The 21419-nt window shown below is 41.6% G+C and overlaps 3 protein-coding genes across 3 annotated transcripts; 1 reads left to right on the forward strand and 2 right to left on the reverse strand.

The window, feature by feature from the left end:
* Positions 1–619: 619 nt before the first annotated feature.
* LOC119558115 (dihydropyrimidine dehydrogenase [NADP(+)]) lies at positions 620–6524 on the reverse strand. The gene is made up of 5 exons (XM_037871344.1): positions 6345–6524; positions 4831–4887; positions 1084–3888; positions 856–1013; positions 620–787 (listed from the first exon to the last, which is right to left on the reverse strand). The coding sequence occupies exons 2-5, from the start codon at positions 4873–4875 to the stop codon at positions 700–702; spliced, it is 3096 nt and encodes a 1031-aa protein (XP_037727272.1). The 5' UTR covers positions 4876–4887; positions 6345–6524; the 3' UTR covers positions 620–699.
* A 5546-nt stretch (positions 6525–12070) lies between these two features.
* On the reverse strand, positions 12071–18954 carry LOC119558127 (SET domain-containing protein SmydA-8). The gene is made up of 2 exons (XM_037871359.1): positions 17829–18954; positions 12071–13192 (listed from the first exon to the last, which is right to left on the reverse strand). Exons 1-2 carry the CDS (start codon positions 18678–18680, stop codon positions 12536–12538), a joined length of 1509 nt encoding a protein of 502 aa, XP_037727287.1. The 5' UTR covers positions 18681–18954; the 3' UTR covers positions 12071–12535.
* Positions 18955–20659: 1705 nt separating this feature from the next.
* LOC119558145 (sarcocystatin-A-like) lies at positions 20660–21145 on the forward strand. Its single transcript, XM_037871378.1, has 2 exons — positions 20660–20858; positions 20922–21145. Exons 1-2 carry the CDS (start codon positions 20680–20682, stop codon positions 21118–21120), a joined length of 378 nt encoding a protein of 125 aa, XP_037727306.1. The 5' UTR covers positions 20660–20679; the 3' UTR covers positions 21121–21145.
* The last annotated feature ends 274 nt before the right edge of the window (positions 21146–21419 follow it).

Below are 21419 nucleotides of genomic sequence, written 5' to 3' on the forward strand. Positions count from 1 at the left end.
ATTTTAGACCAAAATACCATTATTTTTTGCAGTTTTTCAGTCGTAACTTGGTCAAAACGAGGCGCTTAGCTGAAAGACCGACTGCTTTGAGCAGATAACAACCTAGGCTACCGATCCCCATCTCATTCCGGGAAATTAATTTTTTGACTAAATTTCACATTTATCATAAGGGGTAACATCGTCAATTTTTGCAAAAATCGGTCAAAAAATTAAGTTTTCGGAGTTGAATGCCGATCAATTGGGAATTTAATTACGAGCTCAACGAGGTGTGACATTCCCTATTCCGACCTTAATTCGCAAAATGATTGCCAAAATACCTTGGTTTTTCGGATCGAAAAATGGGTGGAGGATTTTAGACAAAAAGCCCCTATTTTATACGGTTTTTCAATCGTAACTGGGTCAAAGTGCTGCGCACAGCTGGAAGACTGACTGTTTTGAGCAACTAACAACCAATACCCATCACTTTTTAGGAAATATATTTTTTGACCAATTTAAGCATTTTTGATAATGCATGTTTTGTTTGTGAAAATTGGTCAAAAATTAAAATTTTCAGGTTTGAATACCAATCGACGTTTTTTCGGCTTGGATTAAAATAACCCCCACAGATAATTCACATTTGTTGCTTTTGGGACATGTGTGGTATTTTATTCAATTATATAGATCGTATGTAATAACAATTTATCGTAAAACTATGCAAATTTACTGGCACTGGCTAAGGGCATGGGTGTAGAAGGTCTTCTCCTCGACTCCTCTCTTGATCACGTGCGGGATCTTCTTGGGCACCATGCTGGATATTTGGAAAAAGAAGGGAAATAGTTATATGGAATACGATTAAGGGGATTCACAGAAACCCACGTGATGCAGTCGATGATGGGACACACGGATACGCAGAGTGTGCAGCCCGTGCAATCGTTGTTCACGTGCGGAATGTGGGTGTCCTTGTCGAACTCGATGGCCTGGTAGCCGGAGTCGGCGCACGTCATATAGCACTTGCCGCAGTTGATGCACATGTCCTGGAAAATATTAGGGTTAGATTAAGGATTTAGCTTTAAATTATAAGGTTTATTAATAATCCCAACTCACATCGTCGATCAGCGCCACCTTCTGTTGCTTGTTGTCCAGCTGGTTGTACGACCCAATCTTGTCCAGTGCGGCGCCGATGACGTCCTTGATCCTGGGCGCCGGCTTGGGGGCTCCATCCTCCGCCGGCGGAGTGCTCTTCACCTGCTCGGCATCCCAGAGGGCTCCCTGCTGCCGGCGCAGATCGGCCAGCTTGAGGTCCCGCTGCCGCTGGTAGGGACCAAAGAATCCCAGCGTGGCATTGCCCTCGCCCGTGAGACGGACCACCGGCTTGCCCTTCTGGTGAACAGGAGTCGGTGGCGATTGACCGTCCCAGAAGGGTCCGTCGACTGGCGGCGGATTGGCCTTGAGGTAGAGCAGGGCCTTCAGTGCCGTGCAGTAGTCCTCGATGACGGTGAAGTCCTGGTTCTGGACGGAGGAGCAGATCTGCAGGACAGTGGCGCCCGCCTGGATGAACTGCAGGGCCACCTCACCGGAGTCGATGCCGCCGATGCCGAGGATGGGAAATCCGGGCACACGTCTGGCAATGTCGGAGATGGCCTTCAGGGCCATGGGACGAGTGGCGTTGCCGGAGACGCCGCCATAGGTGGTGCGCTGCTCCTTGCCAATCGCCGGCCATGCGGTGCTATCCGCCTTCAGGCCCATCAGTCCTTGGACCGTATTGATGGCCGATCCACCATCGGCACCGCCCCGCTGCGCCGCCTCGGCAATGGAGGCGATGTCCGTAATGTTGGGCGTCAGCTTGATGAAGAAGGGCAGCTTGACCGCCCGTCGCACCCAGCGCGAGATCTGCTCCACCAGCTCCGGATCCTGGCCACAGGCCAGACCCATTCCGCGCTCACCCATGCCATGGGGACAGGAGAGGTTCAACTCGAGGGCATCGGCACCGGATTGCTCCGCCTTGATGGCCAGCTCAGTCCAGTCCTCCTCGTTGAAGCTGCACATGATGCTGGCTATCACGATCTTCTCGGGAAAGTCACGCTTGAGCTCGCCAATGGAGCGCAGCCAGTACTCGGCCCGCTTCTCCGAGATGAGCTCGATGTTGAGGAAGCAGCCCTGCTGCGGCCCGTACTTGTAGCCCGAGGTGGTGCCCCGGACGATGCGCGGCGACACATTGGTGACCAGATCCTTGTCCAGGCCAAAGGTCTTGGTGACCACGAAGCCCCAGCCCTGCTCGAAGGCGCGCCGGATCATGGCCGTGCTGGTGGTGGGCGGAGCGGAGGCCAGGCCGAAGGGATTCTCGAACCGGAGGCCGCACATCTCCACCGATATGTCCACGGCATCGATGTCCGTGTAGAAGAGCGGCAGGGCGGCTGGGGTGTCCAGCGGAAGGCCCTGCAGCTGGCAGTGAATGCTCCAGGCGGCCACCTTGCCATCGTTGACCGACTCCACCGTGGTGTTGGCCACTCCGGCCAGATCTCCGCCCAGGAACACCTGCTTCTGGCTGCTCTGCATGGTTATCCTGTCCACCACGGGCAATTCACCACGGAATTGCAGGGGAGCAAGGGCCTCCCGGACATCTTGGTCCTCCAAACCGGATCCAAAGGCTGAGATCACAAAGTTGGCCTTCAGCCTCTGCGTCTGCTCCTCATCCTCCACCCACTCGTCCTTGTCATTCTGCTCGGTGCGACAGAACTCCATGCCAGTGATTAGGCCCTCCTTGACGATCACCTTGCGGGGACTCAAGTAGGGCAGCAGCTCACATCGCTCATTCCTGGCCAGCTCCACCTCCTCGGGCACCGCACGGATACCCGAGGATCCCTTGCGGAAGACGACGAAGACGCGACGGGCACCGCATCTCAGGGCGGAGGTGGCACAATCGAAGGCTGTGTCTCCGGCGCCCAAAACGATGACATTGCCATGGAGCTTGGGCAGACCGGCGGCCGCCTTGCAGGCACACAGACCCGGCTTGGAGCCATCGGACACCAGGGGCAGGAAGTTCTTGGACGTGTAGAAGCCATTGCTGGGCTCCAAACCGGCGAAAATGGGATTCAACTTGGGCTCCGGCAGGCCAATGCCCACGAAGATCGCATCATGGCCGTCGGCGAGTAGTCCTTGGATGGTCAGATCCTTGGTGCTCAGCGAGCGACCAGTTTCAATGCGCACGCCCAGATTCTTGACCAGATCGATCTCAAAGTTGACCGCATCGATGGGCAGCCGATACTGGGGGATCTCGGCGGCACTCAGGCCACCCAGGTAGCTCCTCCGCTCGTAGATGGTCACATTGCGGTAGCCCAGGCGGGCCAGGAAGGTGGCGCAGGACAACGAGGCCGGTCCGCCGCCCACCAGGGCGATCTTCTCCAGCAGCGGATTGGCCTCCGCCTGCGGCGAGCGCCTCTGGCGCACGCCCATCTTCTTGAACACCTCGGTGGCGAACTGCTGCAGGCCGCCAATGTTGATGCCGCCCGCCTCGGAGGCCTGCAGATTGCAACCGCCCACGCAGAGATCGCTGGTGGGGCAGACCATGCCGCAGGTCAGGCCCAGCGGATTGTCCGAGAAGATCGCCTTGGCAGCGCCGTAGAAATTCTTGTTGGCAATGCTCGTGATGAAGCTCTTGATGTCCAGCTGCGTGGGGCAGGACTTTTGGCATGGGGCATCGGCGCACTTCAGGCAACGGGCCGCCTCCTCCAGGGCGCCGCGCTCCGACAGCGTGGTGTGCTTGATGTCCGAGAAGTCGTTGGCCAGCGTGGTGCACGGCGGAGCGGCATGGTCGCTGTTCCGCTTCCAGTGCCGCTTGTTCTCCTTCGTCTGCTTGGTGGGCACCACCGAGCACTGCGTCTTCACGCGCGGGTTCAGCGACAGCAGGTCCTGCGGATCGGGAATAAGCCTTTTTAGTCTTGTAAACGTATCACAGAGAGAAATATCCAAGAACATTGTTCTTGAATTGAGAACATTCGTTCTTGAAAACCATGTAAGTACAATTTAAGCAGGTCCTGCGGATCGGGAAGAAGCCTTTTTAGTCTTGTAAACGTATCACAGAGAGAAATATCCAAGAACATTGTTCTTGAATTGGGAACATTCGTTCTTGAAAACCATGTAAGTACAATTTAAGCAGGTCCTGCGGATCGGGAATAAGCCTTTTTAGTCTTGTAAACGTATCACAGAGAGAAATATCCAGGAAAATTGTTCTTTCGTGCTTAAAAACCGTGTAAGTACATTTTGGTATCAATGTTCTCAATATTAGAACAAAATGGTGAGAAGAGAAAAATTAAATTGAGTTTGTTTAATAACATTTAAGTATACACTACAAACTGAACTAATAGTTTTTTTTTGAGATATACATTGTACAGAAATACCGCCAATTCAACTTGATTCGAGCAAAATAAAAACATTTTCAACCTAAAAATGTTGTTCCATTTTTAAGAACTATTTCAACTCAGATGAGACCGTCAGAATTTTCTCTGTGTAGTCAATCCAACGATTTTATATTTAATTTAAATATTTATCTCTTTGTTTTTAGTTAGTTTATATATGAAAATATTAAAATTAACAACCAGTTAATTTAAAGATTTTAAAGCTGGCTTTTTTAAATCAATGTCACCAAAACGAGTATAATTTCTTATCAGATTTTGTGTGAGTAAAGAAGTTAAATTAATTTAAAATGTTAGAAATGCACATAAGATAAGATAACACATTTTTCATATCTAAATATTTGAACAAGACCTCTAAAGATTAAACAAGTACAAATTAAATGTTTCCTTTTAACTTACTTAAAATGTATTTTAAAGTGTACCAAGTGGATAGACCTACCTCAATGTCGGGGGAGTCCTTGCTCAGCAGTTGGGGCGGACTCATCTTGATGATCTCCTGGAGGGCGAAAGAGAGATCGACTCGGATTAGTGGTGGGCGCCACGTGGGGATCCCCTAGCTTCTAGCTTCCACCTTTCCTATCGCATCGCAGTACTCTAACCTAATCTTGTCTGCGAGCGATCCTGACCAGACGCCGGCTGTATCTATGTGCACTTATGGCACCACCATGGGTCTTATCATCTATAAGGGCGTTATCATTTATCAGTCAAGGTTGCAACGGCCAGCGGAGATTATGACTATGGTTCGAACACATTGTGGCACCACTCCGAATTTCTATTTGCCGTTTCAAATAGTTTGCGGCCCCAAATAAATGGGGCCACCCCTCGAAGACCATCGAAGATTAGGGACGGGTGAAGGTCACGATAATGGGGGCCCGTTTTGTTATTCTCAGCGATAATTGGGCAAAAACTTCGAGGCAAAGCGCTTCTTTCCGAAAATGGTCTTATACACATGATCAAAACGTACTAGTTTCGATTGTAAACAAATTGATAACATAAATATTTGACTTGCTTTTCTTAAGAAAAAGGAAATAATCTCTTTGTTGAGATCATATCATACTCAAAAAAAGGTATATGTATATATATTTTGTTTGTCCAAACTCCAAGTAAACAATTGTTTGCCGTACAGACAATTAATTGATAAGGTCTTCAAGAAAACTTAATTTGAAAATGATTTTGTAAACACATTGTATTTTAATACGCACCTAATAAATTTGAAAATTGATTCAATAGTGGAAGCTGATACTTTAAAAATTCCAGATATAACACGATTTAGCTTTCATATCTAAGCGATTTAGAGTTCAAATAACACAGCCATCATAAATCGTGTACAATTTACATTGATGCGCATTAGAAACTTGCGCTGATTGGCCGCACTGCAATTTCTTTGGCACCACCGTATATATTACTTATAAAATGTGGGTCAATGGGAAGAAATCATGTTTGTAAGTACTTATTCGTTAAAAAAAAAAACATTTTCCATTGTTATACCAGCTGTCATTCCAATTAAGCTAGTTTATCGTTAATAATTTCAATTTACTCATAAAAGTAGACCGTTAACTATACAGACCTTCGCCTACAATACATAATTTAATTAATATTTTGTAACGCGCGCTCTCTCTCGCTCTTCAGCTCGTCCCCTCTTGCTCTCGCACACACTCCATCGCTGATTAGAATATTTTTTTATTTTTGACATAATAGTTGAACCCCCAGCAGCCGTCTGATCCGCCCCATCAACCACCCCACCCATTCCATTCCATTATCAGTTTGGCTCTATGGTCCGTCAAGTTTTTGAATATGTTTTCATTTTAGGTATATGCTAATGGCGAAATGCGAAAAACAAGTTCAGAATTCGAGCTGTTTAGTTTGTTTTTATGGGTGTTTCTTTGTTTTTTTTCCTTGTTTTTGGCAAACAGTATCAAGTATTGCATGAAGCTTAGTGGCCGAAGTACATACCGGTTGAAGGAACGTTTATTAGTTAATTTATGAACACTTGAAAGCGGAATCGTTTGATTAAGCACAGGAAAAAAAAATTCGTAGAACTAACCGACAAAAATCGGTTGACACTAGCACACCCAAAATAAACGACAAACGCACGAGAAACTTTAATTGGTCTTCACACTGGAAACGCCAAATTGAAAATGCTCTTAAAGAACGATTTCCAAATCGAAGTCGACTCGGTGACGCACTGCAGTCGAAGTCGACGTCGACGTCGCTGCCAGCGCAATCTTCCAATCGTTCACAGCTGATATATGTACATATACAATGCACAGGGGCTCAGCAAAGGGGGGCTTGGGTCTCAATCTCAAAGGGGAAAACATAAGATTCCGCTGAAAAAAGTTTTTCTATTAAAGTTCTGATAACAAAAACAATAGTTTTAATACATAATATTTAATAATATTTATTAATATAATAGTTAAAAAGGTCCAACCCATCGAATTGTTAATTTGATCAATGAAATAGTTACTCTCACAATAATAAAAACACACTAGTTATTTAATACATATTTATTAATATAATAATATAATAATATAATAATATAATAATATAATAATATAATAATATAATAATATAATAATATAATAATATAATAATATAATAATATAATAATAATATATATATAATAATAATATATATATAATAATAATAATATTTAGTAATATTTATTAATATAATAATAAAATGGGTCCAACCCACCGAATTGTCAATTTGATCAATGAAATAGTTACTCTCAGAACAACAAAAACACACAAGTTACTATTTTATCGTAGTTTTACTATCAAATATTAACCATTTTGTTGTTGCATCGAAATACACATCAGTATTTGAATAGTTCTTAACCTTTTTTTATAGTTACGTAACTATCTGTACTAACCAATTTAAGAGTAAGGTCAAGGCATAATGTTATTTTGAATGAATTTATTTAAAAATAATAGTAAAGTATTACTAAATTTACATTTAAACTACGCCTTCTAAAATATTACAAAGTTGTACAGCTAAGCAGTTAATGTATTGATCACTCACCTTTAGGTAGGTATATAATTTCTACGCCCATGTGAACAGACATCCATATTTGCCTGGCTTGCAAAACTCTCGTTCTAGTTGCTTACATTGTTGATCACTTGGAAAAAAATCTATAATCTAAACATAAGCAAAGTCTGCTTGACTTGAAGCTTTCAAAAGGTATCAAAGAGAAGCGTTTTGAATGAACAAACCCATGTTTATGTGGGATATATTTTCATTAGATGTTGGTAATGTAACTGTAGTATACTACCTTGTATCTTTTTTCCGTGCATATATTGTATTCCATTCTTTATCAATTCTTTGTTCCCCTTTCAGTTTCTATATTGCTGAATCCAAAAAGGCTGTAAAAAGTTTACATGGCTTTACAGTAAACGTCCTGAAGAGCTAACGATCTTTATAATTCGTTCTAAACAGGTTTTCTCAAAACAACATAAATATTTCCATTTAGTTTTCATCTTCTTTCTTATTAAATATGGTTATATATTATAAGTACTATATTACTTAAATATGAGCAAATTTAGTTTCGATTACATTCAGTGCATTTTAGCTCCAATTCAGAGAGTCTACTGTACCACTTAGCGTTAACAGCCCAAAAGAATGCCATTTGTGTGTTTTAAGTATCGTTATGAATAGTAACTAACACTTGCCTATAAAATGGATTAACGAAAAGCTGGGTTATTAAATAACCAAACAAACGGAAGTGGGGATTGGGATTCTTTGAAAGTCGAACATATCAAGAATTTATCCATCGGATACGTATCTTCACGATTGCTATATATACGGAGCCAAAAAGTATGCAATGTCCATACACTTTATCCAAAAAGATAAACCTGAAAGAACGTGGAAAATTCAAAATGAACATTAGGTAAGAACGGTATTGTATTACACGCAATGATAGTTATCTTCGTTTTCAATCTTATAAATAATGATAATAATGACCTAATAAATAATAATCTTATGAGTAATATTAATAATAATTTAGCAAAAAATAATCTAATAAGTATAAGTAATAACAATCTAATAATCTTCAATCTATTAAACTTGCATTAAGTACATAAATATGTAAGATATATTGATTAAATCTTACAAATATGTATAAAATAGTGATAGTACATCAAATTTTGGAATTGAAAAGCAACTAGATGATAAACGATCACTTTTTTTTCTTATCCTATTCTAGACATTTCACAAAATTTAAAACAAATTACAAAGACCTTCAGAATTCCAAAATATTTCCCGAAACCGTACACCCATTTCTCGGCCCATGGGAATATTTCTGGATATGCGATCACTGGCGGATCATCTTGTTTTCTGGTGTCTGGATCTTGATTTACGAAGCTGTAATCATTTGGGCCATTAACTGGCGGACATGGCGAGTTGCGAGTGCCAAGTGCCAATGGCAGTGGCACATGACATTGGCCATAAACTTGGGATAATCTTGGCTGGTGCAGTGGAATTTTCCCATTTATCCCCACCCCCCGAAAAAGGGGGTCCAGCCCCCCCACAGCCACTGGCTGCCCATTAAAAAGGCATAAATTATACGCGACTGGGGGGGTCTCAGATCCCCCGATTCGTAGTAAATCAGAGCGTTTAATTAATACACAATGCAGGCGGTTGGTTAATAAATTACATTCGAAATGCATGCCAAAATTCAAATTTGTTTCGTCTCGACGGAACGTGTTGACTGCCGGATTCCACCATTCGTTTCCACTTCCCTCTTTAGACAGTGGATTAGGATTTTGCCGGACAGACTGTCAGATCCATTGTCACATCGTTCACTCATCTTGTGGGTGGGATCTCGGACTATCTTGTAGTTTAAAAATAATTGTACTGTGACGGAGGGCCAGAGAAATCGAAAGTGAAGGCGCCATCGCAATTATAATTGGATCACTTGGAAGATGGACGGAACAAGGGTCGACCAGTCAGATACCCAGAACATTAAATAAAACAGATCAAAATTGTTTGACAATAGAAGGTAGTTTCGATAAAGAACAAGACTTTGGAAACGAGAAATGAAAAACACTTGATAAACCAATTTACGAATGAAAAACTGCAAAAATGGGTGTATTTTTGTCCGAAATCCTACCACCAATCTTTGGACCCAAAAATCCAAGGTTTTTTGGCAATCATTTTGCGAAATTAAGTCGGAACTGGGAATGCCATACCTCGTTGAGCTCGAAATTAAATTCCCAATCGATTGGCATTCAAACCCGGAAACTTTAATTTTTGACCGATTTTCGCAAAAATAGACGATGTTACCCCTTATGAAAAATGTGAAATTTGGTCAAAAAATAAATTTCCCGGAATGTGATGGGGATCGGTAGCCTAGGTTGTTAGCTGCTCAAAACAGTCGGTCTTTCAGCTGTGCGCCTTGTTTTGACCTAGTAACGACAGAAAAGCCGCAAAAATAATGGTATTTTGGTCTAAAATCCTTCTACCTATTTTTTGACCCAAACAAACTAGGTTTTTTGGCAATCATTTTGCGAAATTAAGTCGGAACTGGGAATGTCATACCTCGTTGAGCTCGTATTTAAATTCCCATTCGATTGGCATTCAAACCCGGAAACTTTAATTTTTGACCGATTTTCGCAAAAATAAACGATGTTACCCCTTATGAAAAATGTGAAATATGGTCAAAAAATAAATTTCCCGGAATGTGATGGGGATCGGTAGCCTAGGTTGTTAGCTGCTCAAAACAGTCGGTCTTTCAGCTGTGCGCCTTGTTTTGACCTAGTAACGACAGAAAAGCCGCAAAAATAATGGTATTTTGGTCTAAAATCCTTCTACCTATTTTTTGACCCAAACAAACTAGGTTTTTTGGCAATCATTTTGCGAAATTAAGTCGGAACTGGGAATGTCATACCTCGTTGAGCTCGTAATTAAATTCCCAAGCGATTGGCATTCAAATCTGGAAACTTTAATTTTTGACCAATTTTCGCAAAAAATCATGATGTAACCCCTTATAAAAAATACGAGTATTGGTCAAAAATTTAATTTCCCGAAAAGTTATGGGGATCGGTAGCCTAGGTTGTTAGCTGCTCAAAACTGTCGGTCTTTCAGCTGTGAGCTTCGTTTTAATCAAGATACGAAAAAATATCTTAGAAAAAGTGGTAGGGGTGTAGTTTTGTCTCAAGTCCTGTCAACCTATTTTTCGATCCAAAAAAAAACTAGGTAATATCTGTGTGCGAAATTCGGCATGCTCCTGGGCAACTCCTCCTTAGAAGGTATCTATAAGGCAAACAAATGTCGTGTTTGGGAATGGAAAACGCGTGCAATTAATCAAAGTGGAACCGACTGCACCCCATCCACCCACTTCGCTCTTTAGCAGCCCCACCAGATCTCAGAAAATGGCATAATGGAATGGGCTAAAAGCAATTTGTGATTAGAACGGCCACATGCGACAAGCTCCGCGAGTTCGTGGGCCTTTCATCTGGCGACAAGTCGGTTCAGATACAGATACAGATATGTCGGATGTCGGGGATAAAGAGAGCAGATACATGGGTATATAGATGTAGATGGAGAGATATTGGGTCGACGGATAGATACACGTCGGTGGGTCATTATGGTGGGCTATATGCAGCATAATTTATTGGCATTTTTATTATAATATTATTTATGACTTGTGAGTTTTCAAATTTGCTTGTCTTTTATTCTCCCACTACACTACACTCTATAGTACTATATCTTTCCGCACAACCATCTTTTAAGATCGCTAGATGACATCGCTCTCGAACAAATTGATGAGACAGGTGGAGCCGAACGGAACATGAATCTATAGCCAAATGTTAATATGTTTCTGATAATTCCGCAGCGGCAGTGAGAGATTTATTTAATTATTTTCATGTACGCGATTTTCAATTTAATGAGCAGTTTACTGGGGCAAATCTGAGTCAAATCGAATTTTGAATGCGGCAAATGGCCAATTCCCATAAGACAACTATCCCGCCGCGTTGTACATCGGTATATATGTATGCATAGTGGCAAACTTATGAATCTGAATCTGAATCCGAGTATATATACTTGTATAGTCGATCGTAAAGCGGCGGGAGGCGGTCGCGAAGGCGATCAAAAATAGATACGGCCGCCAGCTTTAACGGTCGCCGAAAGTCGACTGCAACTTTTAATGGCAAATAAAACAAATGCCGGGCAGCCCAATCGAATCAAATGGCTAGAAATTCTCGAAATTTATGAATAGAGCACACAAAGTCGGTGGATCGTTTCCTGTGCCCGCCCCAAAGCTACTCACTTTCGGCCATTACTTTTTAAGGACCCCATAAATGCTGATTTTGGCCTTAAACGTGTGTAATTGGCTAGCCATTTCGAAAATTTATTACTTTGGCTTGTCCGCACTGCTCTAAAATAATAAGTATTTTCAGTATATCTTAAGATCACAAACAGAACTGGATAAAATATCTTCAACTACATTTTTTTTTTAGAATTCCTGTGAGCTTATTTCTTTCGTTAAAGTTCCATATATTACTAATAAACATACCTATTTTCTTCGCCCCATCATCTCAGCATGTTTTCGTTATGATTTCACAAATATTTCTAGCTCAATGGATTAAAAAACGTTTTGACAAAACGATTCCAAAGCCCCGTCGAAATGAGGCAGACAGATCTTTGGCAGACGTTCTTCCACGAAATTAGCACTCGGCGCGTATAATTTTTAATTTATTATAAATAAATAAATACAAATACAGATACAATTATTTAGTTTAGTACACACAACACAGAACTGGGAGAGGTGACCAGAGGACTGTTGGGGGGACTACGCGTGCTGGGCCACATTTTCGGGATCCAAACTCTCAGTAAACTTTATCACCGCAAACCCCATAATTCGATACAAGAAAACCCCTGAATTCATTGATTACAGCTGTGTTCTAAGTAATAATATCAATGATGAAATTACTAAAAAGGTTCCCAAACTTAAAATATAAAGTGTGTTTATTTAATTTTGATGAATTTTAAGCTGCTTTTTTGAAAACCTTTAAATATATTTTTATAAATTCTTGAAAAAATATATTGATTTTTGAAAACACAGCTGCGGACTGAAAAACCCAGGGGTTAACGAAAGAAATCAAGGAGTTCGAGTCCTGGAAAATGTGGCTGGACACGGTGAATATCTAGGCCAGTTCGGCGGCAGCCGGCGGAGGAGCAGGAGCCGTGCCAGGATCGGCTGTGCCCGCTGGTGCTGCGGTGGCGGCCTGGTCTGCCTGCTCCTTCTGTTCCTTCTCCAGGACCTCCAGCAGCTTGTCCGCCTCGGCGGCCTTGGCCTGGAGCTCGGCCAGCTTGCGCTGCTTCTCGGCCTCGTCCGCCAGCCGCTTGGCCCGGCGCTCCTCCTCGCGACGCAGTTGCTCCTCCAGTTGGCTGCGCAGCAGGCTGTCGCCCAGGCCCAGCTTGTCCATCACATGGGTGATGTCCCGGCAATAGCGGAGTCGTGTGTTATTCGCCAGCTCCTCGGAGCAATCCTCGCGACCCTGCTGCAGCCGCTGCAGCACGGACATCTTGGCATCGACCACCACATAGTTGGAGTTCGGTATGAAGCTGTCGCTCTTCTCGTTCAGATACTGCACCAGGGTCCTCAGCGAATTGGAGTTGGCCTTGGCGTTGATGGCACCGCTGGCGAAGTCCTGCGACTTCATCATCTGCGCATGCGTGGACTTCTGCTTGCACTCCAGGCAGTTCCAGTTCGGATGCGGCAGGCCGGAGATCTCCGGCACCACCAGGCCCGTGCAGTTCGTGTCCCGGCAGTAGAGGCCCGAGATGAAGGCGCCCTTCTCCTGCAATCGAAGTATAGAAAGGTTAGAGCAGGGACATGGTACATATATGGTGCAAAGGATGCCCTAAAACTACACAGAGAAATATCCAAGAACATTGTTCTTGAATTGAGAACATTCGTTCTTAAGAAAAGTTAAATTGAGTTCATTTAACAACTTTTTGATAAGTATACACTACGGACTGATCTAATAGTTTATTTGTTGAGATATACAATGTAAATACCGCCAATTCAACTTGATTCGAGCAAATCGAAAACATTTTTAACTTCAAAAATGTTGTTATATTTTTAAGAACATTTTCAACTCAGATGAGAACGTCAGAATTTTCTCTGTGTAGCTATGCATTGTCTTGGAACTTATAACCTGGTTTTACACTTAAAGTAAGGATATATATATTTATTTATTTATTAAAGATAATAGTAAGGATGAGTCATTGCAATCCAATCCTTTTACTCTCCCCTTAAGGCCCCGAACCACCCCAAATGATGACCATGTTATCCGATGATCGACACATCATTATCAATCCCATCGGTAATCGGTAATTGGTAATCGGGACACTTGCCAGCCCATCGATCACTTTAAGAACTAGAACACCACACTGGGGATATTTGGGGCGTGAGTCATTGGGGCCAAATGTCTCGGCTAATGAAAAGCGCTTTCGCATTTCTGGGATTCCGATTGCGATTCCCATTCCCATTCCGATTCTGTTTCCAGCTAAAAATAATCCGAAAACGGATTGAAGAAGCTCCAACAAGTGATCGCCGTGTATCTGCGATATGAATATATGCTCGGCTATATATCCACCGACGATCCGCAAGATTGACATATACGAAAAAAAAAAAAAAAATTAAAACAAAAAATGTCGCTCCGTGTGCGTTTTAATATGCGCTCGTGCGATCGATAAATATCCACACACAGGTTGTTAAGGATGTCGGCCACGTCATCTCCATAAAATTCTCAATCCGAATCGTTCGCCCAATTTGCTTGCTCGTAAATTAACTCAGATAATTAATGGTTCCGATCCGCAGACTGCACTATAGACAGCGAAAATCCACTCTTTTTGGTAGAAAAATTAAAGAACGTTTTTTAATTTGAATAAATACGATGCCTTAAGTAATTTTAATCCAATTTTTTTAGGTAAGAAGGGAAATTTAGATACATATGAAAATTTGTACTTATGAAAACTGCAATCAGAAAGTTTTATTTTTGGAAGCCAAAACTAGCCAATATAGGTATCTCAATATTTTGCTTCCCAAAAATATAGTTTTTGCCCATAGTACTCTGGATTAAAATTGGAGCGATTAACAAATGATGAACACTTGAAGCAGAGGAAACATATATGATATGATAAAATCCCTTTGAGGGAGTTTGCTGAACTATGGATTAAATATATATGGAATTGATTACACCAACACGTGCCACAGTCAAGGCCAGGAAACTAGCAACAGCTTGGGCTATTTTTGACATTTAACAAATGGGCTATTGAAGTGGACTTGATATAAGGAGAAAACTTCCAGAAAATGATTTTACACAAATTATGGTGAACTATAGCTGAAAATAATAGGAACATCTATCATTTTGTTCAACTTATTTATATTATATAATATTATAAGGTATTGTAGTAAATTTCTATCTGCTAGATTGTAGTTTTAATCATCATTAACTATATGAATCAAGAAGGCTTTCCTAGGCTGTATTCAATCGATTGACACCTAAAATGTATATTATTTCAGAAAGTTTCCGCATCAAGTCACTAAAATCCTTCTCCCCCCAAAAATGCTCAATTAAATGTAATTCAAATTTGCAGGGCTAGAAAGAAACACCTGCTAAATGAAATGTATATGGTTTCTATAAGAGACATAGTTTGCAATGTTTTTCCCACCCGTTAATAATTACTTTTTGCTTGTTTTGGCTAAATTCGGAAATTTCGGGGACTTTTATTGCTCGCAGGCGATATTTACAGCAGAAAGACTGCTTCTACAGTCTGTTTATGGTTAAATTAAGATGATCTCGAGGGCCTTTCGTATAGGCATAATTCTCGTCGAATTCAGACTATTTGGCCTCTGCATTCCCATTCTAATACTCGGCGAATGTCAAACGGGAAATTACGATCCGAGGCGCTATATGTGGCCATGGCCAAGAAAATCTGTTTCTATATGCATATGAAAACAAAAAGAACAACAACCGATGCGAGGCGAATAAAAAGTATCCGTCGGATAGCATGAGAAAAATGTGACAAAAATGAAAATGGGCAGCGAAATCAAAATCAAATCAATATGAGCAGAAAATTCCACCAAAAACCAAATGCCACAAGATATATGAAAACCGAGGGTTGTGATTTTATTGTGTTTTTTTGCTTTTCTTTTCTTTTATTCCATCTTTTTGCAGGAATTTCGAAAAGAGAGACTGCCAAACGAATTAAGAAGCTTTTTGGAATACATCTATTTATTTGTGATTTAATTGAATTGTTTTCGGCCCGTTAAAAATAAACAAAGTTGTTTATAGCCATGTTTTGTTGTTGTTGTGGCTTGCCACTTGTTGCGCCTGGAAAATGGAGGGAAATTGGGGGGGGGGGGGGGGGGGGGTGCTTGGAAAATGTGAAAATCGGGGAGGAAATCAACCGATGGCCAAGAACAACAAAATCCACAACTTGTAATAACAGTGGGCAAAATCGATCTGGCCGCGAGTCTTTAATTGTTTTCGGATGAATTTTGATGGGTACAGGAAATCCTTAATGAAACTTTTCGCACCCCGCAACAATTGCGGCGAAAATCAAAAAGCATCGCACTTGGTAAACTATCTTCTTTTGATGGATCGTGGTCCAAAAATGGGCGAAAATCGAATGGGGAGCACGCACTTCAATGCGCAAAGACAATGCCGACCTCAATCGCCTTCGGCGAAACTATAAAGATGTTTGATTATTTCTTTGGTTAATTGGTTAAATAGTTTATTCAGCTGGCCCATCGATCATCGCTGCGATTTTGGGGGGCGGGGGAGTGATTTCCGATCAAGAGATGCGCAAAATAATTGATCTTTGGAGAAATCATCATAAAAATAAAGTGTTTGACTTCCAAAGGGGGCATAGTTACGAGAATTCGATTAAAATATAGATCTCTTTGGGGGCGAAAATAGGAGTAACTATTTTGAAGAATCCATAATTAGTTACAAAAGAAGCCTTTTAAAGTTTTATTAAAACCAAAAAATCGAAGAAATTCACTCGATCACCGAAGTGAACGGCTCATAAATGTTGTTTATAAGATCCTTTATTAAATATTTGAACTGAAATATTGTCTTTCCTTAGGAATTCATAACTTCAGAAATAAAATATATTTAAAAAATATATGCATCCATCACTTAGTGATAAGTGTTTAGTTGAAAAAATATATATATTAAACAATTTTAAAAGATAGTTTGGGTTCTGCCATAAATATGTTAAAAAATCCCGTCGGGATCTTCTTCTAGTAGCATTTATATTATTATATTTATAATATCTCCTAAATATAATATTTATGCGTACTAACAAGAATGCCTAGCTACTATACATGATATATGATTTGTATTAAACGTATAAACTGTTACTGTGTTTAATAATATATTTAAATTATATTTATTAAGGTTTATTATACTTGATCATCATCAACATCAAAAGTTATTCGAAATGAATCTTAGAAATTTGTAGTTACTGACTTTGATTTTTGCTTAAATTTGGGGAAACATTATTTTTATTCAAGGCTTTATGACACTGACTGGAATTCTTTTCAAAAATCATGGCATCTTAAAACATTTTAATATACAAAGTCAAAAGATGTGGCTAAGCTTTAGAGCCTTCTTTCTTTACGTTCAAATGACGTTTTTAAATAAATCCGTTTAGTTAGTCTAAAGACAAAATCTGTTTCTAAGATCCTTAATCTTTCGACTCATCCACCAGTGTCTTGAGAGCTTATTTGTTTATTTTATTTGTTATATCTATTTATTTTTAAAAAACATCCCTTAGAAGTCGATTATTTTTTCTAATTCAACTCAAAATTTCCATAGTTCTGGGCTAATACTTTTGGAGTGTTCCTAAGTTAACCTCTACTTTTTAGATACCCAATCTCAATAGTTCTATAATTTTTTCTAATTCAACTCAAAGTTTCCATAGTTCAGGGCTAATACTTTTGGAGTGTTCCTAAGTTAACCTCTACTTTTAAGATACCCAATCCCAATGGTTCGATAATTTTTTCTAATATAACTCAAAATTTCCATAATTCAGGGCTAATACTTTTGGAGTGTTCCTAAATTAACCCCTACTTTTTAGATACCCAATCTCAATAGTTCGATAACTTTTTCTAATTCAACTCAAAGTTTCCATAGTTCAGGGCTAATACTTTTGGAGTGTTCCTAAGCTAACCTCTACTTTATAGACACCCAATCTCAATAGTTCTATAATTTTTTTCTAATTCAACTCAAAGTTTCCATACTTCAGGGCCAATACTTTTGGAGTGTTCCCAAATGAACCCCCACTTTTTAGATACCCAATCTCAATAATTCGATTATTTTTTCTAGTTCAACTCAAAGTTTCCATACTTCAGGGCCAATACTTTTGGAGTGTTCCTAAGTTAACCTCTACTTTTTAGATACCCAATCCCAATTCACTCACCGTGGGGTCCGAGCACCGCGAGCACTTGCAGGTGAAGCCCTTCTTCATCTTGAGGAAGAGGTGGCGGGCGATGTTGCCGGTGAAGAGCTTGGTGTAGGTGGTGGTCACCTCGAATCCCTCGGGGATGTCGACGGCGGCGCGGACGATCATGTTGTTGGTCTTCTCCTCGAAGGTGTAGTAGGCGTTGGGAATGCAGTCGTGATTGACGACGCCGAACAGCGGGTACAATGCCCTGTAGTTGAACTCCTGATTGTCGTTCGTCCTGTCGGTGGTCTTGTCGAAGCCATTGGTCCTCAGCACGGCCACGGTGCGGTTCATGATCTCGATGAGCTTCTTGTCGGTGGGGAAGTTCTTAAAACACTTGGCCGCATTGCGCACCTCGGTGCGATGATTGTTATCCAGATTGGCCTGCAGGCAGTAGATCAGATCCCGCTGCTCCTTGCTCAAATTAATCGCCCTGGCCACGCACAGCAGCCGTATGATCACCGAATTGGCCACATCGGGTTCATTGGGTCCCCAGGACTTGAAGAGATCGCAGTCGCTCTTGTGCTGCTTCTTCTTGGCGCACAGGGAGCACACCGGAAGGCCACATCCCTGGCGACACATGAATCTCGTGTCGGGCAGCATCTTCAGGCATACACTGCACGCATTCAGGGAGTCCTCCTCGTGGGCGGCCAATCCGATCAGCAGCGGGCTGTCCCGAAAGATGATCTCGCCCCGCTTCAGACTCCGGGTGGCCACCACTCCGCGTCCCGCTATCTTCGAAACTCCAATCTCCCAGGCGGGATCCTTGTCCTTGAACGGGGCCAAGTGCAGATCCAGCAGCTCCGAGGTGCGTTTCGGGCAGATCATCTTGGTTGGGGTTCGGGTTCTGGTTCGGGTTCTGGTCTTTGGGATGGGGACTCGAAACGCGGCACACAGACAAAAAAACAGCCGAGCGAGGAGGCACAAGCACTCAAACCAAAAAAAAAGTAAAGATCCTCTGGTTGTTATACGATTATTCCTGGGCACAATCTCTTCTATAGCGGATCTGTATCTACATATATCTGGTATGTATCTGTATCTGTTTGACTGGTTCGCCTGCAGCGTTTGTTGTTGCGCGACTGCCGTGAGTAAACTGTCGCCGTTTTCCAGCCTTACATGATTTTTATGTGAAAAGTCGGCGGAAAGCTGAAAATTCGAAAAGCTGTCGGCGATCGAGCAAAGAAACGAGCGAAATACGAAGATCCCCGATGAGGGGGCTTCTCGGCATCGAACGTTCGCCGCTGGCGATACGATCCCCCGATTTTTGGGCACTCAACGGATGGGGGAGGCTGTTAAGGAACGACAATCCCCAGAATCCCAGAGCAGTCCTGGTGTCCACTCGGGTGGATATGGATTGATGAACAGCGCATGGTTGAATGGCTTCTAAGGCGGGAACACCACGAGAAAATATCACGAAAATATATTCATATTCGGGGTGTTAAAAATTAGAAAAAATGTACCTCAAGAAGTATGGTTTATTATTAAATTAGATACTAAAGATCTTATTTATTTCAGTATGCCTTGGCTTTGATTTAAGTCTAAAAGTAGATTAGTATATTTTTGTTTCCAATTCTTATCATCTTTTTATAATAATTACTTTCTTTACTTTAAATTTATGATTTTTCTTATCAAAATCACAGATTTGCATTCAAAATTTCGCTAATGCTGTGACGTTTAGTAGCTCACTAAAGTTCAAAAACAAAAACAGACCTGATTATAAGAAACAAGTAGATAATAGTAATATAACTATAAATATTTTAAGCTTTGATTTGAGTTTTAAGAAACAACATATCTTAAATAGGGACATTTTCTCCCAAATTCTATACATATATTCGGTGATATTTTTTTCGCCGTGCAGTTGAACGGACGGACGGATGGATGGATGACTAGGTGGTGGATGTGGATGCCACGGGCGGACTGATGACTTGTCGGCCGGCGGATGTACAGATATCCGTACATTCGAAACGAGTGTTCGGGAATGTCGGCACACACAGATACAGATTCAGATACAGATACAGATTCAGATACAGATACATTCAGAGATACAGATCGGCATGGATTTGTGCACTTCTGACAGCGCTCTGGAGTTGCGCCAAGAATGCCGCCCATCAGCGGATGATGAACGATCTCCGCCGGGGTTTTGCATTTCTGGGGGGGATCGGGATCGGGGCAGGGGGATCAGGAGGGATCAGGAGGGATCAGCCTTCGGGTGAGTGTCTGGGCTGGCTTAAATCACTCGCCCGGATGTATTGACCCCAAGCAATGGAATAAAATCCGGTCAAATCACTTGGGTACAGTGCAAACTCACCCAATAAATATATATTTCTTTTTATAATTTAAAAACTTTTATTATAATATGCTAAAGCAAGTATAGATATTTTTAAATAGTGTCTCATACTATGAACTTTAATTATTTGTCATAAAAACGTTGCAATATTTCGATTTTTCGTTTAAAATACTTTTATTCTGAGCCTTGTTTTGCTAAAGTAAGTGTTTAGAGACAGACTAGAAACTTCTTAAAGAAATATTGTCCCTACCGCATAGTTTAACTACTTATCAAAACATTTTGTAATATTTCCGCATACCGGTTAAAACACTTTTCTTCGGAACCCAATAAACGTAACTTTTCCTTGGCATTTCAATTACTAATTTGGCATTTTGTGAAACCGAGTCTTATCAGCGGGACGAGACCTATAAACATAACCCAGCTGATCTTAGATTCTACTTGAAATCCACAGATTAGCCAGCCTGAGTTGCCCTATAAAAATCGGGATGGCTGCGATTGAACCATTAGTTTGTTATTTCATCGCAAGCGAAACCATCCGAAATGTTTCTCGCCAAGATTCTGATTTTGTGCAGTGCCTGTTTGTTGATCAGTGCCACTCCTCAAGGATTTGGAGGATTTGGAGCTCCAAAAACACTTCAGGGCGAGGAACTGGTCAGTGCCCAGAGGGTTCTGCAGGCATCCCTCACCAAACTGGCCGCCGGTGAAGGACCCCACTATCGGTGATATAGTACCCCTCGTTACCCTTAATATTATTCTATCTTTTCCTATCTGTATACTTAAAGCATCTCCAAGATCCGGTCGGCATCAACTCAGGTGGTCGCTGGATCCAAACACATCTACTCCGTGGAACTGATCGACAACGAGGGTGCTATCAAGGTGTGCAATGTGGACATATGGTCGCGATCCTGGCTTCCAAACGGTATCCAAGTGACCTTCAGGTGCCCCAACGAACCAGAATTGGTTAGGCAACACAGTGCTTAAGATTAAATATTATAAATGGCCCAAACAAATGTTGATTTTATTAAAGAAATAAAAACCTATTCTTGTCGAAGTTGGCTAAAATACCAATGAGGAACTTTATGGTACCTTTGTCTCCTTCCCAAGCGCCTGGAATATTTAGTTATCTCATTATATTTCGAAACTGACACTCAAGAAATATGATGTTTTGTCTGATTAGAACCGTAGATAGCAGCCAGTCAAAATTTGACTTAAAGAAAAATATTCCACTTCGATCAGTGAACCCATAAATCTTATCAACGAGATGGAAAGTCCATGAACTA

This window comes from Drosophila subpulchrella, chromosome X (assembly GCF_014743375.2).
Source record: "Drosophila subpulchrella strain 33 F10 #4 breed RU33 chromosome X, RU_Dsub_v1.1 Primary Assembly, whole genome shotgun sequence".
Taxonomy (NCBI): Eukaryota; Metazoa; Arthropoda; class Insecta; order Diptera; family Drosophilidae; genus Drosophila; species Drosophila subpulchrella.